Genomic DNA, 16,024 nt, shown 5'->3' with positions numbered 1-16,024 from the left:
ATAATTGCCCACTGCACATCAGCACACGCCATTGTTATACTACAAAAGCTGCTTTTTTTTCTTCTCCCCTCCCCGCAGCAGGCCCAGCATCAGCCTGTTTAACCGAGAGCTGCAAGGAACAGAATTAATCTGAAGCAACCTCCCGTAGCTTTTCCAGGAGAGGCCAGCAAAAATCAGATACTGACCCGCTCCCTTTGCCGGGAGCTTTGCCAACACGTGTGATCCAGCCTTTAAAGCAGGAGATTGATAGCCTGGGCCGCAGTCTTAAGCATCCCAGGTGGAAGCAGCAAGCTGTGATCAGGAATCAGTGGCTGTGCTAAGGTTACGCTCTCTATTTTGGATTTTTATATACAGTAGCACAGTAGCTTTAAATGGATAACCCACTATTACACCCAGTATCAGCCTGAGCCATGGAGGTCATGAATTTGCAAACACAAAAATCTATAGCAAAACTTCCACAGGCTGTAGTAGATACAGGAGTAGATCTTTTCCCCCTATTTTTAAGCTTATTTTTTTCTGTGAATCAAAGTGGTTGCTTTATGTTCAGCCTGCACTCATTTCTTTCTCATTTTCTCAGCAGTACATCACACGCACATCTCCCTCACCTTTTATTTTCTTCCTCTTTTAACATCACCCTCTTAACTGTTAAGCTTCCTTCCAACAAATAGTCTTTGCTGCATGATTTGTGATGGTCCAAAACTGAGCTGGGCTGCTTCACTGCACTCCATCAGTTCAAAAGCTCCCATCTGTCCAAGAAGGGAGAGAAACGTAGGGGATTGTAGCCAGTTTTGCCATTGTATGGCTGATGCATCTGGCCGTGTGGGCCCTGTATCCTCTGGGTGCTGCAGGGAAATCACCCGTAACTCTGCCCTTCATTACTTGTAGCTGCTTCCTCAGGAAGCCCACCTTGTGCAGGCATTTATGTTGATGTCTGCCCCAGGAGACAAGTAGGGAAAACAAAACTGAAATGAAGCCAGATGGAAACAAAAGGGTGCCCAGCAAATATTTCCAATATTCTTTTCATCTTTTAGGAAAACCTTTAATATCCCACTGTCCCACAGCCAGGGGGAAGGTGGAGAGGTTACCTTCACAGCACTTTCCCCAGGGGCTTGGATGAAAAAGCTGGCCATCCTGGGAGAGAGGCTGGTCATCAGGATCTTACCTTGAGCACGATGTCCTGGTTTATTACTCCTTCTTCTAGAAGTTGAGACCTTTTGCTTCATATTTCTAGGGCCCTTTTTGCCCTGCCTCAACCTTTTTGGGTGCAACTGTATCCCTGCAAATATGAATGGATACACAGTGTAGTGATGCCTTCCTGGATTTGTTTCAGTGTTTCCTGAATCCCTTCCTTCTTTTCACACTAGGAGAAAAGTTCAACCAGAAATGCTAAGTTTCAAGTGGATGACTATCAAACTGGGTATTTGCTCCAGGAAATATGAATCTCTTACAATATTTATGATGATTCAGCAACAATTTTTCATTCTCTGCTTAGTTCTTTCTCTCTTTTATCGTAATCTTTATTGCAAGAAGACTTTGGTGAAGAGATTGGTTTTGCATTGAACCTTGAATATGATAAAATTTATTATCATTTTCATTTCTTATAGTAAGAAACTAAAGGTTAGCTGCAGAGGCTGCAGAGAAAGCTTTTTTTTTTCATTCTGCAATTATTTTTCTTGTTGCCAACACCTTTTTTTATTCTTGATGAACACAGTCATTGTACTGGCTCATTCTCTTGGACAGAGAACTGCAGTTTCTGAGATGTTTATGATACACATCTCTTTGGCCTTTAAATATAAGCCGATATTAGGCAGCCACATATGCATTTCACTGAATGATATAAGCTAAGTAGAGCTCCATACCTTACACTATCAATTTTACACTGCCTGATGATCTGACCACATGATGGACAATGTTATTTCACGTACAACAGGAGCAGCACAAATAGAGGTTGGGTGGAGAATGGTTTGAGAGCAACCCTGAGGAGAAGGACTTGGGGGTGTTGGTGGATGAGAAGCTCAACATGAGCCAGCAATGTGTGCTTGCAGCCCAGAAAGCCAACTGCATCCTGAGCTGCATCAAAAGAAGTGTGGTCAGCAAGTCGAGGGAGGTGATTCTGCCCCTCTGCTCCTCTCTGGTGAGACCTCACCTGGAGTGTTGCATCCAGCTTTGGAGTTCTCAGCACAGGAAGGACGCGGACCTGTTGGAACGGGTCCAGAGGAGGGCCACGAGGATGATCAGAGGGCTGGAGCACCTCTGCTATAAAGACAGGCTGAGACAGCTGGGGTTGTTCAGCCTGAAGACGAGAAGGCTCTGGGAAGACCCTATAGCAGCCTCCCAGTATCAGAAGAGGACCTACAGGAAAGCTGGGGAGGGACTTTTTACAAGAGCATGTAGTGATAGGGCACGGGGTGATGGCTTCAAACTGGAAGAGGGTAGATTTAGATTAGGTATTAGGAAGAAATTTTTCACTCTGAGGGTGGTGAGGCACTGGAACAGGTTGCCCAGGGAAGTTGTGGAGGCCCCATCCCTGAGGTGTTTGAGCTGAGGTTGGATGGGGCTTTGAGCAACCTGGTCTAGTGGAGGTGTCCCTGCCCATGGCAGGGGGGTTGGAACAAAATGGTCTTTAAGGCCCCTTCCAACCTAAGCCATTCTAGGATTCCATGAAGTGTTCAACACTACTGCCAGAAGCCCTCTGGTGAGAGCACTCCCTTCATGCTCCCTTCCCACCATGGGAAGGACCGTGGTGTTGCCAGCCCACGAGGTACAGCTGTGCCGGTGGCTGTGCTCACACCTGGTCCCCGTGTGCTGCAATAATCACCAGGTGCAACTACAAGTCCCGGCGTGCCCCGCGGGGGCAGGGCCGTACCATGTGCGGGGCGGCGGGGGGCGCGGCGGCGGGGGGCGCGGGAGTTGAAGTGCCGGCGGGGCGGTAAGTGCCGGCTTCCGTGCGCCGGCGGAGCGGCCGCCGCGGTGCTGGAGGCTGCGGAGGGGCCGGCGGGGAGGGACGGGGACCGGGACTCCTCGCTGCCTTCCCATCTTCCCTGCTGCGGCCTCGGGCGCCTTGACCCGGTTCGTCTCCTCCGCCTCCCGGCTGGTGCCGCCGGGCAGGGGGGGCTCGCAGGCCCTGAGGGGGCGCGGGGGGAGTTGCCGCAGGGCTTGGCGGGTCCGGGGTTGCTTCTGAAGGAGGGAGTGGGGCGGGGGACGCGGGCGCTGAACCGGGAGGCAGGGCATGGCTGAAGGAGAATGGAAAGCACCCGGAGCCGGCCCCTGGCGTCCTTCACGGGGAGACCTCGGGCCGCGCTGCGGCGGCGGGGTCGGGGGGCGAAGCGGGCCCCGCGGGGGCTTTGCGGCGGCCTCGGGGGGTGCTCCCCGGGCCTCGGGGGACGGCGATGTCCCTCACCGGGGCGCAGGCCCGGGGGCAGGTGGCGGCGCCGGGCCCCCGGGGAGTCACCTCCCGTCCCCTCCGCGTGAGGAGCGGCCGCCGGGAAAGGGCAGCCGGGGGTGCCCGGTGGTGCGAGAGCGCAGAGGGGCAGCGCTCCCGGGGGGTGGTTCATCAACACCGGCCTTAACGAGCAGAGGCCCCCGCTTCTCAGTGTTGAGGGGGGTCTCTGCGGTGCCCCAGGGGCTGCGGTGACGGCCCACGTTTACACGGAAAACTCTGCACCTGATGCAAAACTCTGAAATACAACTTATTGCTGACAATTTTGTTTCTGTGCCTTACATTGGAGGGGTCTTAATTCTTTCCCTTTTTATTGGGTATGTCAAGGCAGGAGCTTTGTTGCCGGATGGCTCGGCTGTGCTGCCTTGTTTATTTGCCACCTCAAGGTCCCATCTTCTGTTGGTGACACACAGCTGGTGGGGATGGTGATAATGTGGTGTCACTGACTGCAGGTGATAGCTTCAGGTAGGAACAAGATGCAAGAACAGATGGATTTGCATCTTGCTTGGAAGCAAATGTTCTTTTAGTAATAAAGAAGGTGAAGGAAAAAATAATGGAAAGGGGAAGCGTATTTTCTCTGTTAAAAAAAGTCACTGTTTGCACTTTTCACTTTCCAATAAATGAAATTTTACAAAAACGTACAAGGAGCAGAAGTGGTTTAATTAAAACACTTTGCAGGAACCGTTGTTTTGAAGGTGACAGGAGATACAAGAAATTTCTTTACAAAAGAGATCAGTCCTCCTGGAAGAATTTCTAAATTTCTAGTATTTCTACCTCTAAATTTCTAGAATTTCAGTGGAAGAATGGGGAGGAGGGCAGGTGGGGTTTTTTTTGTTTGGTTCGTTTTTTTTGTTTGGTTGGTTGTTTTTTTCATTTGTTTGTTTGGGTTTGGTGGTGTTTTGTTTTTGTTTTTTTTTAAGCATGTATTCATTTGGCTGAAGTCAAGGGGCCAGATTTATTTTCTCTGGAGCTTGGTGGTAGGTTGGGAGGAGTCTTGATCAGCCAGCTACCCCTCTGACAGGAGAAGGAGCTGGGGTGCCTCAGGCAGCTCTGGCTTGTGCTGGCAGAATATATCTCAGCTTTTCTGCCTCAAAGTTACCTAGGGCTTGTAAGGAAATAAAAGGAAATAATAAAGTTTAGCTAAGGTTCATGTACAGGGGTCTTGTGTTATTTTAGACTGTTTTGCTGGTTGTGTTCTTGTGAACTGTTTTTGAAAGGCTTGACCCCTGTCACTGCATGTGTTTTTTGGTTACAAGGCTTCTAAGAGAAAAGGCATGAACCAGACTGACCCCACTAAAGGTTCACAGAGAGAAGTAGGAAAGTTTCTCAATTGAGTCTCAGAGTTGGAGGATTAGTGGACTCCATCTTGATGGGGTAAAAACCCACGCTCTGTCGAGGGTGCCCTTGCGTGCTTGCAGGGTGGGTGAACCATGCCTCTTGATTTGGGGGGTAAGTAGAAATAATCTAATACCAGCTAAAGGGAAAGAAAAAATTATTTTTTTTTTGTAATGCGATATATTGTATACATATATAACATACATGTGTATGTATACATATACAATATATTGTAATTGTTTTTTCAGGTCTGAATCCTCTAAAGTGACATAAAGAATCATAGTGTGTTTATAGCATGTAATGAATTACATGTTTACACTACTTTAAGCAATGAATGCAGGGCTGTGGAGTGCTTAGTGTGGGAGATGCATTTGTTCCCCACCCTTGTCTTCCAGAGGAAAAGTGAGTGAGGAGAGAAGCGTCTGACCCCGGGCCTGGCCTGGGCCTGTGGCAGAGCCAGGAATAAGCTGTTGATTCTTGCAGGTACCCCTTCTGCCACTGCAGTCCCTGCCTGGCACTCGAAGGGTTCAGTAATGATGAGAAAACAAGTCTGTCTTGGTCATTCTGATCGAGACCCCCATTCCCCTGTCTGCCACCGGCTGCTGGAGTTGCATGCGGCCTCCAGGGATGTGTCACCTCTTCTCCCACCACTCCTCAGCAGTCAGGCACTTTCACAACCACCCTGTCAGAGTTCCCAACAGGTTTCAGGTGCTCTTGGTGTTGCAAGAGCTCTTTTTGAATCCTGGTTGTTTATGTCTTCTGTTATCCCCTTGCAATCTGCCTACGCTGTGATGTCTTCCCAACGTTTGCAGTGAAGAGGTGGCCTATTGCTGTGATCAGAATTGACTTTTGATAAGCACATGCTCCCTTGTCTCTGTCCACTTGTTGTTTCTCCTCATAAAGCCTTTGTGACCATGAACTAATGTTTTGCTGCGGGTGCCCAAGGTCCAGCGCAGTGAGTTAATTGTGGCTTTATGGCCTGTAGACACTGTTGAGTTGGAAATAGCAAGGGAGTCAGAGCTTGCGTTCGGTTGCTGCGTGATCGCTTGAGCTCTTGGCTGGGGGCAGTGCTAGCAATGCATCATTAGCAACGGAGCAATTAAAACTTGGGTTGTCAGGTTCCTTGGGGCTACGGGCATCAGATCGTCACGTCTTTCTCAGATGTTACAGTTGCTGTTCTGTGTCTTGGCAGGGTTTATCAGTCATGGCACGAAGGGCCTTCAAACTTGCCTCGTTGGCGGCAGCCACTTCTGGAATCTACCTGTATGGCAACAAGTTCCTGGATCCCAATGATTTTGGAGTTGTTCGTGTGGGCCGAGCCATTGCCACAGTAAGTTTCATCCTAGTAACATGTAGGAAGATTCCTAGGTGGATAAGGGAATCGGAGTTCACAAGAACTTGGGATTTCCCACATTGACTCTGTGCATTTCCAGTTGGCAGCTGGTTCCAACAGTCAGAAGGTCAATAGGGAGCTCTTCAAGCTGTTGACAAAGTGGGGAGAAAAGATGTGAAAGCAGAGGAGGAACAGAGCTGTTTGCACATTTTGAAAGAAACAGAGATACTGAGTTGCAGAGAACTGTCTCTGTGTCTGTGGATAAGGTGGGACTTTCAGAGCAAGGGCTCACTTTGGGCCCACATCTTCATCAGCCCCCCTTCAAGGTCAGTCACCCAGGTACGGTATCCTGCTGCCTTTAATAGTGACTTAGTTCAGACTATCTTGTCTGCATTCTGTTTTAAGGATTGTTGTTGTATTGATATGCTACGGTACCCATTGCCCTGTGACCCTTAGTATGAGAGATCTGGGGAGAGGAGGGCAGGTGTTTTGAGGATCATTCCCAGAGCAAGGGTAAAGTGAGGATGGGAGATGATGTACTTCTGAGATTGGATTGGTTTCCAGATTTGTACAATAAAAGCTACATCTGTCTAGCATCACCACTATTTCACCCTTGTGTTGATCACTGCTCCAGAAAACCTGAGAATGGAGACTGCCAGCCAAACAGGTTGCTGCCTTCTCCTTGAGGATATTCACTGATGAATCCATGAGCAGCCAGGAGCAAGGACAGCAGAGACTCTGGAGGGGGTATCAGTCTTCCTGTACCTCACTTGCATTATACATGTGTCACTTCAGGCCACAATCTCCATCTTTTACAGACCCCCAGTGGTAAGCAGCTGTCTGTCTGCATATTCTATGACTTTTAAGCACTTCGTTAATGAGTTTTACAGGGAGTCAGTTCCTGAGGGCAGATGCAATAAGAAACAAGCTTTGGGGGTTGGCTTAGGTGCTGTGACATTTAGATGTGCGAGCTGCACCACGAGCTGTTGTAAGAAATTAGTATTTATTTTGAAAGAGCGAAGGCAGAAATACAAACTGTAATCTTTCCTTCTTAGGTAATAAGTGCTAAATAAGAGCTGAGCTTTGTGCTCTGTCCCTGGCCATGAAGCAGTGCTCTCTTGGGGGAGGGAGCAGCTCTCTCCCTTCTGGAAACTGAGGCATGGAGAAGGAACACAGGTTATTGTGGCTGGAGAGGAATCTGCTATCCAGGCTGTTTGGGCTCTCCAGTCTGCCCTTGAGTTCTGCCAGCTTGACCAGTGTTTCTCAGTCTTACTTGAAGCAGTGTTTTTTGTGACAAAAATAAGTGAGAACTGTGTAGTGATGAAGCTGTGCAGTTAGTCTGTGTTCTAAGTGATGGTGAGAGATTACTTTCCTGATTAATAGGAAGTAGGGGAAAGGAGATTTTCTTTGCTTTAGATGCTGGTGAATCTAAAGACATGCTTGACTTTCACATCGTCTGCCTTCCGTGAAGTCACAAGTCATGGGCTGTAAAGCACTTCACTGGCCCTTGCTGTCAAATGCATTAGAAGGTTCTGCACCCATAGCTGCAAGCAGTGACCCCCAAAAACATGCTGCCAGTGTTCTGTGTTCTGTAGGTGACGACGGCACGTGTTTATATCTAAGTCTGTATACTTTTCAAACATAAATTTTCTGTCTCTGAATTCTCTCTTCCCTCTGCTATATAGGACTGCATATGGTTAGGTTGCTGCTTTAGTCCCACACAAGTGACCTCTGCCTTCCCAGCTTGGGGTCACTCCTTGTTGGAAAGGCAGAGGTCACCTCTCATTCCTCAGCCATAGACTGGGTGAAGCCAGTAGAGCAATAAGACACGTTCATTTCTAAGAAGCTCAGCTTCTTGGGTTTGCTCTTTTTTGTAAATGAAAGCTCTATAGTCAAACAAGTGACTTTGGATATTGGTGGCATGTACATGGACTTAAAGTGTCTGTTCTTCAATCTAGTAAGAAGTAATCTGGAATTTGTAGGGGAAAGCACTGGTTGATCTTGTCGGAGTTTTTATGTCTCTGAGAATCAGTTTCACGCTGTAACATGAATGACATCACTTGAATGAGAACAAAGTCAGTGGCCTGGACACATCATGTTTCAGACAGTTTCTATGTCCTGGTAAAATCTGAAGCCTGGCAAAGCAGCTGTGCATTTGCTGTACTTTGAGGGTATCCCAGTTGTTTCGGGTGTGTGGAAGGAACGTTTTGTGCAGTAGCTGGAATATATCTCAGACACTAGCAGGGATTTGGCAATGTCAGAGTTGCCTATCAGGATCATCATAATACTAATTTAGTGTTTAAGATTACGATGTAATTAGCAACCGCTTAATTAATTCCCTCTTCCTCTGTAATACAGGCCAATCTGTTAGCTGCTTCTTTTCAAGTTGAAGGTAATAATTACCCTCATGGACCAGAGATAAAATAAGAACCAACTCAAGCCTTCATGCAAGGCTGATTTGAACCTCCCTCCACTTCAAAGTTGTTCTTTGAGGTTGGGAAGATGCTTTGAAAATATTTCTTCTGAATGTGACACTGTGTAGCTGTGCAGCTCCTGAGTTCACTAGGAGCAAGAGATTGAAAAGCTCAATTTCCAATCTGGAAGACAGGAAATGTGAGTAACCTAACCTCCACAGGGAAGGAGTGTGTCTGTCTGTAACTGATTCCCAGATTGATTCTCTCTTTGATGCATCTCTGAGCTTTTGACTGTTTCTCTATTGTCAGTTTCAGGAACTTCGTCTCAAACCAGATTTGATCCCCTTGCCTTCTTCACTTTCACATTAGATCGACTCTGGTTTATGCCCTTACAAGGGCATAATGAGTCTTGTGTAAGAATGAGGTTTGCGGTGAAAGGGGGAGCAGATAGTATCCTGTCCCAGAATGGGAGGCTACCCCTTCAGTAGGGAGGTTTGAGGAAATCTGACTTTAGATCTGAGTTACGCGTATGGTTCTTTATGGCAAGAATCTGGAAATTCAAATGATAGGTTAACGGACAGGTTCATCCAGGTATACAGTTCCTTCTCTTCCCTCAAGTAAACTTTATGAATGTGGCCTGTATGTTTCTATTCCGTTTGCTAACTGTGGAAAGATCAGAACTTTAATGGTAGGATAAAATTGTGAAATACCCTAGATCCATTTTCAGAAATCACTAAGGCTCTTAGGAATCGAATTCCATTTTCTGTGGCTATGTATAACTAATAAGCTTTACCTGGATCCCCATATTGTTGTTTCATAACTGGGTATCTGACCCTTTGTCCCTCTAGTCCTTTGTGCAGTTGAATATCCCCAAAAGTACCACTGCTTGTGCTGATTGGTGAGCTTGTCTTCAGCCACTCTGCTCCCTGCTGAACCCAGACTGAGCTCACTGTGCACCAGTGTGGTTGGGCAGGTTGGAGGTGTGAAGATGAAGCATGGGATAACTGGTGGGGCACAAACAGGATCTTCATGGCCCCTCTTACTGGCAGCAGAGCTTACTGGGGAAGTCAACAGAGAGCGGGAGTCTGCTGTGCAAGGTGCTGTACAGAGATTATGGAAATGCTTTGAGCTTCTCAAATGGAAGATAGTATAGGAGTGCCAAGTGTTGGTTATTTTTAATAGCTATACATCAATGAGGTCCCCACATGGCTTTCTAGAGATGCTAATTGAAATTTAAATATTTTCATTTAATTTCCTGTGGCTCTGTTACCGTAAACAGACTTATGAGTCTGTTACCAAAACTTTGGAACCTAAACTGCATACATTCTGCCTAGAAGAAGGTTTGTTGTTGTGATCTCAGATAACTGCAGAGCTTGCTCAACATTTCTGGTTTCATTTGCAGACGGCAGTTATCACCTACGACTACCTCAGCTCCCTACGGAGTGTCCCGTATGGATCAGAGGAGTACGAGTTCCTCAAATCACAGGTAGGTGATAGCACTGACTGTGTTCCTTGGAAACTGCAGGGCATGGGTGTGCTGTCAAAACCATTGCTGTAGAGCAAACCATCAGCTTAATAATTCGGTATGCCTTCTACTGAATTGGTAACAGCAGAGACAAACTGTGCTGCATATTACATGAGACCCTTGCAGGACCTTCATCACCCAATGGAGAAGATCCCTCATCAAGGGTAGCCTCATGCAACCAGTGCTCACTTATGTCCCTTAGAGATTCAGGTTCCCAGTGGATGGGATAAGATGCGTTTGGGCTCTGTCACTGGTTCTCTGCTGCCCAGACTGGTTGTGTGGAGGTCAGCTGCTGGGAGGGGACTGGCAGTGGTTTCTTAACCTGCTTACTGGTTGGTAATGGCCATAACAGGAAGGCTGAGGGATTTAAGTGAAAGGAGTGTGTTGAATGGGAAACAATAGGGATGAGTCAGGCTTGCAGATTTCTGAAGAAATCAGAAATGGGCAAAGAAAGGTAAGTGTCATTGCAAAACATATAACTGTGTTTTGATATTGCTAAGTAACATGAATAGAAAAAAACATTTCTAGTGAGGAGTAAGATAAGCACCCCTGTTGCTCCTGTCAGTCTTGTGCTGCACCTTTCATTCCAGCCTACAGCACCTTAAGCTGTGAGCGACACTGAGTTGTACTTGTGTGCATGTGGTTTCTCTGCTCTTCCAGCTCAGGTCCTCTTTGGAGTGGGAAATATAGCTTGTGCCAAATTAGGCTAGTCTGCATTGTATGTTTGAAGTAAGGTCTTTAACCTCATTTTTCTTCTTAGTGCATGTAGGTCACTCGTGCAGTTGTAATGTGTGGGGTAGTGCTCCCCAGGGACTCTCAGACTGGAGTGACTCTAAAGCTGGAAACAGCGGTGGGCCAGGTAGAAATCAGTGCCATTGGACTCCAGCATGCTTTAGTATTCCTTTGACAGAAAATCCACATCATCATCAGTGTGGTCTTATAGTATTTGTGATAGTTGCAGAGAGTTTGCAAAGTTTCCTCGGGCTTATTCTCATCCTCTCCTGTCTAAAGATGCTAAGCTGTTCTGCTGTAGCTCCTCATCCCAGGTGAGTGGCACTGATGCCCCGGCATAAACTCGAGATGGATGTGTTAGAGTCTGGAGCTTCACTTTCCATCTGCCCGTGTCTCTGCCACAAGCCTTTGAAACCTGCTTTGCAGAAAGGCTGCTTGTAGCTTTCTTGAGCTACACCCAAGTTATGGAGTTATCAGTGCTGTGGGCAGCTTGTCATTTGGCAGCAGTTTGCAGCAGCCCCGGCAAATTCCTGACCTTTTGCCGTCTCTCTCCATGGCTTCATTAACCTCTGTCATGCAGGTTTTGATGGTTTGTCAATTCATGCCCCAGGCAGCCAGAAAGGGCCCTGTTTGCTGGCGCTGGGCAAAGCTGTGCTCTCCTGCTTGGCAGCCAGGACTCGCTGAATCAGCCTCGGCGCGTGGCAGAGCCAGTGGCAAGCGCAGGATGTCAGTGAAACACAAGAGGACTCTCTGGCATGGCCAGCACTAGCCTTGGGCTGCATGAAGAGGAATGAGCTGAGAGATGGAGAGGAGAAAGTAGGTGCAGGCATAGCATGAGTTAGCAAAACAACCCGTTTAAGGGCAGGCATCAATGGGCATCTGAGTTGCTGTCAGTGAAGTAAGAGGATTGCAAAGGGTCAATCGTGTTGCAGATTTTGGCACTAGTGGCCACAGTTGAAATTCTTGAGCAGAGCTTTTCTTTTATTGTTTTCCTGTGTAAGACAAAAGATTACTGCTATGAATGTGGGTACCAGTGGTTTTTTTCTTAAGGAGAGAAGATAATAAGAAGAGAAAGGCTCTGTGGTCAAGGTGTCTCAGGAGACAGTAGGAATCCATTCTTGTATTAACTTTGTTGGCCACAGATTTGCTTTGTCAGGGAAAAGCCCTTTGGGGAGGTTAATTAACTTTCTTCCTTGTGAGAGCAGAATGAGGATGTTCTCCTCGCTCAAACTCCTGGCTATTGGGCTGTCAGTATCTGGGCAAATATTTGGAAGTTGTAACCTTGTGCCATCGTTATAGAGAATACAACTTCATGCTCCTTGGAGGCTATTCCTGGCATTTGTTGTGTTTGCTTCTCACAGCGAGGTGGGTGTTTTCAAAATGAGTTATGAAGTAGCTCAGTGAAGTCGCTCAACTGAAGAATCCTGGAAAGAAAATGAGTGGGTGTATGTGTGTGTGTTTTTCAGAAATAATCTATAGTTTCTGGATAGTTCAGACCAAAAAAATAGAGTATGTCTTTGGACTTCCCTCATGATTCAGTAGCGCTATGTGCCTTAAATAATAGGAAGTGACGTCCTAAAATAGTTTCTTCATGATGGAGGTGGACTGCATCTGCAGAGAGAAATTCCCAGGAGCTCTCCATGGCATTCCTTCAAAAAGGCAACTGTGAATGGGGACTGTGTACTGTTTTACACCACAGCTAGAGTGCATGGTGGTGACTCTCCTTGCTTGTGCTTCAACCTGTGGTGAACTGGGATAAGAAGCAGCAAATGAACTTCCCTATGAGAGATGGAGTAGCCATTAGGTGGCAGTGACTTTCTGTCACCAAGCTAAATGGGAACCAGTAATAGAGAGGTGAAGAGCTTCACAGCCCATCCACAGTCCCTGAGCTGATCATGTTTGGTTGCCCTATTATGTACTCCCCAGGGTATCTCTTCATCTAAAAGGCATGGTTGACGCTAATGTAGTCTAAAAAAGCTACTAGCAGGGCCAGCTGGTGGCTTGATGACTCTACATTTGAGCTGTCTAGCAAGCTTCCTGCCAACACATAAAGCATGAAAGCTTTGCACTGAAAACACATAACAAGCTGTAAAATAAATCTTATAATTATAAGATACTTCCTTTTCCTCCTTCTGCTTTCTAGAGTGGTGTCAGCTGAACATTATGGCCGCAGCATCGCTAGATTTTAATTCTGTAACATTAGGAAGGTCCATTTTTGGGGGATGTGTGCCTGTGAAACAAGATGTTCTTCAGTCCTCTGCAGTGATTTATTCAGGGAAACAGGCCATCTCACTGACATTTTTGGAGTAGGAAGAAGGAGAGAGGTGAGGGTAGTACCTCATTTATTGCACATTTTTTTTCCTGGCTGTGCACCTTCGTCCCTGAAGTGCTTCACCCCAGGAGCACGAGTGAGGTTTAGGCACACGACTTACCTAAATGGTCCTGCATCTTTCTTGCACCTCCCCAGTGGGAGGGAAACCGAGTGCCTTGGGAGCATTTAGGCTTCTCTCCTGCAGGTGGGGCTGTCCCTTTTCCTGTGAGTCCCCGAAGACCTCATTGCTTTGCTTCCTTATAGCTGCTGAAGAGATTCATAATACCAGAGGAATATCTGAAGAACATCTCAACTGCTAAAGTAAGGAAACCATTAGGAAGCCATTGAAGGATGTAGGCTGAAAGAAGCCTGCACCATGAGGAGTGCTATAAAAAGAGCAAATGGAAGGTGAAAAAATAATCTTTCTTTATTTAGTGCTTGGACTATGCCTTGAGTCCCAGTATGAAATGAACACTCAGCAGTGCAAAGTCAAGAGATATGGCAAGAGATGGTGTCTTCTCTGAAGAGCTCATGCTTGAGATGTATTTATTTGCCCAATGGTGCAAATAGATAGGCACGTAGGATTTCTCAGAGGGTTGGATCAGGCCCTAATTAGGGATGTCTCTTACTGAAGGACTGTGTAGCCTTGAACTGCTGGCCAGTTTCTATGACTTGGTTTTTCGAGGCCACTTGTAAAAGCCTTAGAGTTGGCAGGTAGTCAGTGCTTTACCTATTTTAAGAATAGGAAGACAGCTGGCTTGAGAATTGAAATAGTCATATCTGAGACTAGGAAAAACAGATATGTCAAGGATTCATTTGAGGATAGAGATGCATCAGTACTTGCAATGGCAAACTGGGTTTTTAAAATGTTGTTTTGTTTGTCCTTTGAGTCCTTAACAAGACCCATATTGTAGATTCTGTTCCCCTTTCTAGGGTTACTGCAGTAGCTTGCAATGAAACAGCAGCTTGAAGGACCCCAGATTAGGAGTACAGAGATGTAAAAACAAGAGTGAAAAGACTAGTATGGCATGTAGAGGGTATTTCACGTGTCAGGCCAGGTTGGAATTTCAAAGCAGGACTGAATACTGTAGACTTGCTCTGCTAAACCAGTGACCTTATCACATTCTCCCCAAAGTGTATCTGATAAAAGAATGTGCTGGAGGGTAGCACACAATTATCTTACCTGTCAAGCTGGTGTCTTCATTTAGTCTGTTAAGTTAGCGTTGAGGGAATTGCTGTAGTGGGTGGTGTTTTGAAAACACATCTCTGGACTTGGCCACCTTGAAGGTGTCTTAGTGGGTTCCAGATAAACCCTTTTATCTATGTGGAGGCCACCCTGTTTACATACTTGAGGGAAAGGTGTCTCTGAAAGGAACTGCTGTTCTCCTCCATCCGGTGTCCCAGGACCAGGCAGGACTCTGCCAGGCTGAGGAAGCCCTGAGGACTAAGAAAAAAGGAAGCTATGCCTCTCTTGAGTTGGAACAGTTGCTGATTTAGTCTAGGAACAGAACAAAATGTGGAGTTCAGTGCCTGGTTTGGAAGCTACCCCTTACTTTATTTGCCAGGGGGTTCAGGTGCCTTGCCTAGAAATCTGCTGATGTGAGCACATGTCTGTATTTTTGTTTTGTATTTTTGCACATCTGTCTGTAGACATGTGCCTGTGTCTTGGGGTGTGAGTGCTTCTGTTGAAGCAGCCACTTCTGAGACAGAGTCAAAGGTTCAAAGATGGCTTTGGAGGAGTGAATTCATAGAACTGGTACTGAAGGACTGTGTAGCCTTGAACTGCTGGCCAGTTTCTATGACTTGGTTTTTCGAGGCCACTTGTAAAAGCCTTAGAGTTGGCAGGTAGTCAGTGCTTTACCTATTTTAAGAATAGGAAGACAGCTGGCTTGAGAATTGAAATAGTCATATCTGAGACTAGGAAAAACAGATATGTCAAGGATTCATTTGAGGATAGAGATGCATCAGTACTTGCAATGGCAAACTGGGTTTTTAAAATGTTGTTTTGTTTGTCCTTTGAGTCCTTAACAAGACCCATATTGTAGATTCTGTTCCCCTTTCTAGGGTTACTGCAGTAGCTTGCAATGAAACAGCAGCTTGAAGGACCCCAGATTAGGAGTACAGAGATGTAAAAACAAGAGTGAAAAGACTAGTATGGCATGTAGAGGGTATTTCACGTGTCAGGCCAGGTTGGAATTTCAAAGCAGGACTGAATACTGTAGACTTGCTCTGCTAAACCAGTGACCTTATCACATTCTCCCCAAAGTGTATCTGATAAAAGAATGTGCTGGAGGGTAGCACACAATTATCTTACCTGTCAAGCTGGTGTCTTCATTTAGTCTGTTAAGTTAGCGTTGAGGGAATTGCTGTAGTGGGTGGTGTTTTGAAAACACATCTCTGGACTTGGCCACCTTGAAGGTGTCTTAGTGGGTTCCAGATAAACCCTTTTATCTATGTGGAGGCCACCCTGTTTACATACTTGAGGGAAAGGTGTCTCTGAAAGGAACTGCTGTTCTCCTCCATCCGGTGTCCCAGGACCAGGCAGGACTCTGCCAGGCTGAGGAAGCCCTGAGGACTAAGAAAAAAGGAAGCTATGCCTCTCTTGAGTTGGAACAGTTGCTGATTTAGTCTAGGAACAGAACAAAATGTGGAGTTCAGTGCCTGGTTTGGAAGCTACCCCTTACTTTATTTGCCAGGGGGTTCAGGTGCCTTGCCTAGAAATCTGCTGATGTGAGCACATGTCTGTATTTTTGTTTTGTATTTTTGCACATCTGTCTGTAGACATGTGCCTGTGTCTTGGGGTGTGAGTGCTTCTGTTGAAGCAGCCACTTCTGAGACAGAGTCAAAGGTTCAAAGATGGCTTTGGAGGAGTGAATTCATAGAACTGGTTTGGGGTTTCTCTTTTTTTTTTTTTTGGCTTATTTTCTTGTCTCTT

General features: G+C 46.5%; 1 protein-coding gene across 6 annotated transcripts in view; it reads left to right on the top strand.

Annotated features, from left to right (window-relative positions):
• ADCK1 (aarF domain containing kinase 1) overlaps positions 1 to 16,024 on the top strand; it is an 82,584-nt gene that overhangs the window by 5,793 nt on the left and 60,767 nt on the right. For 3 of the 6 annotated variants that reach the window (XM_014941764.1, XM_014941762.1, XM_014941763.1), the window contains exons 2-3: positions 5,967 to 6,104; positions 9,924 to 10,007. In XM_014941764.1, coding sequence (XP_014797250.1) covers positions 5,979 to 6,104; positions 9,924 to 10,007 — 210 coding nt within the window. In that variant the 5' untranslated portion in view covers positions 5,967 to 5,978. The other 3 variants (XM_014941760.1, XM_014941766.1, XM_014941761.1) reach the window with 3 other exon arrangements.

The sequence above is a fragment of the Calidris pugnax genome, unplaced genomic scaffold, assembly GCF_001431845.1.
Source record: "Calidris pugnax isolate Ruff unplaced genomic scaffold, ASM143184v1 scaffold56, whole genome shotgun sequence".
NCBI lineage: Eukaryota > Metazoa > Chordata > Aves > Charadriiformes > Scolopacidae > Calidris > Calidris pugnax.
This window is presented reverse-complemented; position numbering and strand designations above follow the sequence as displayed.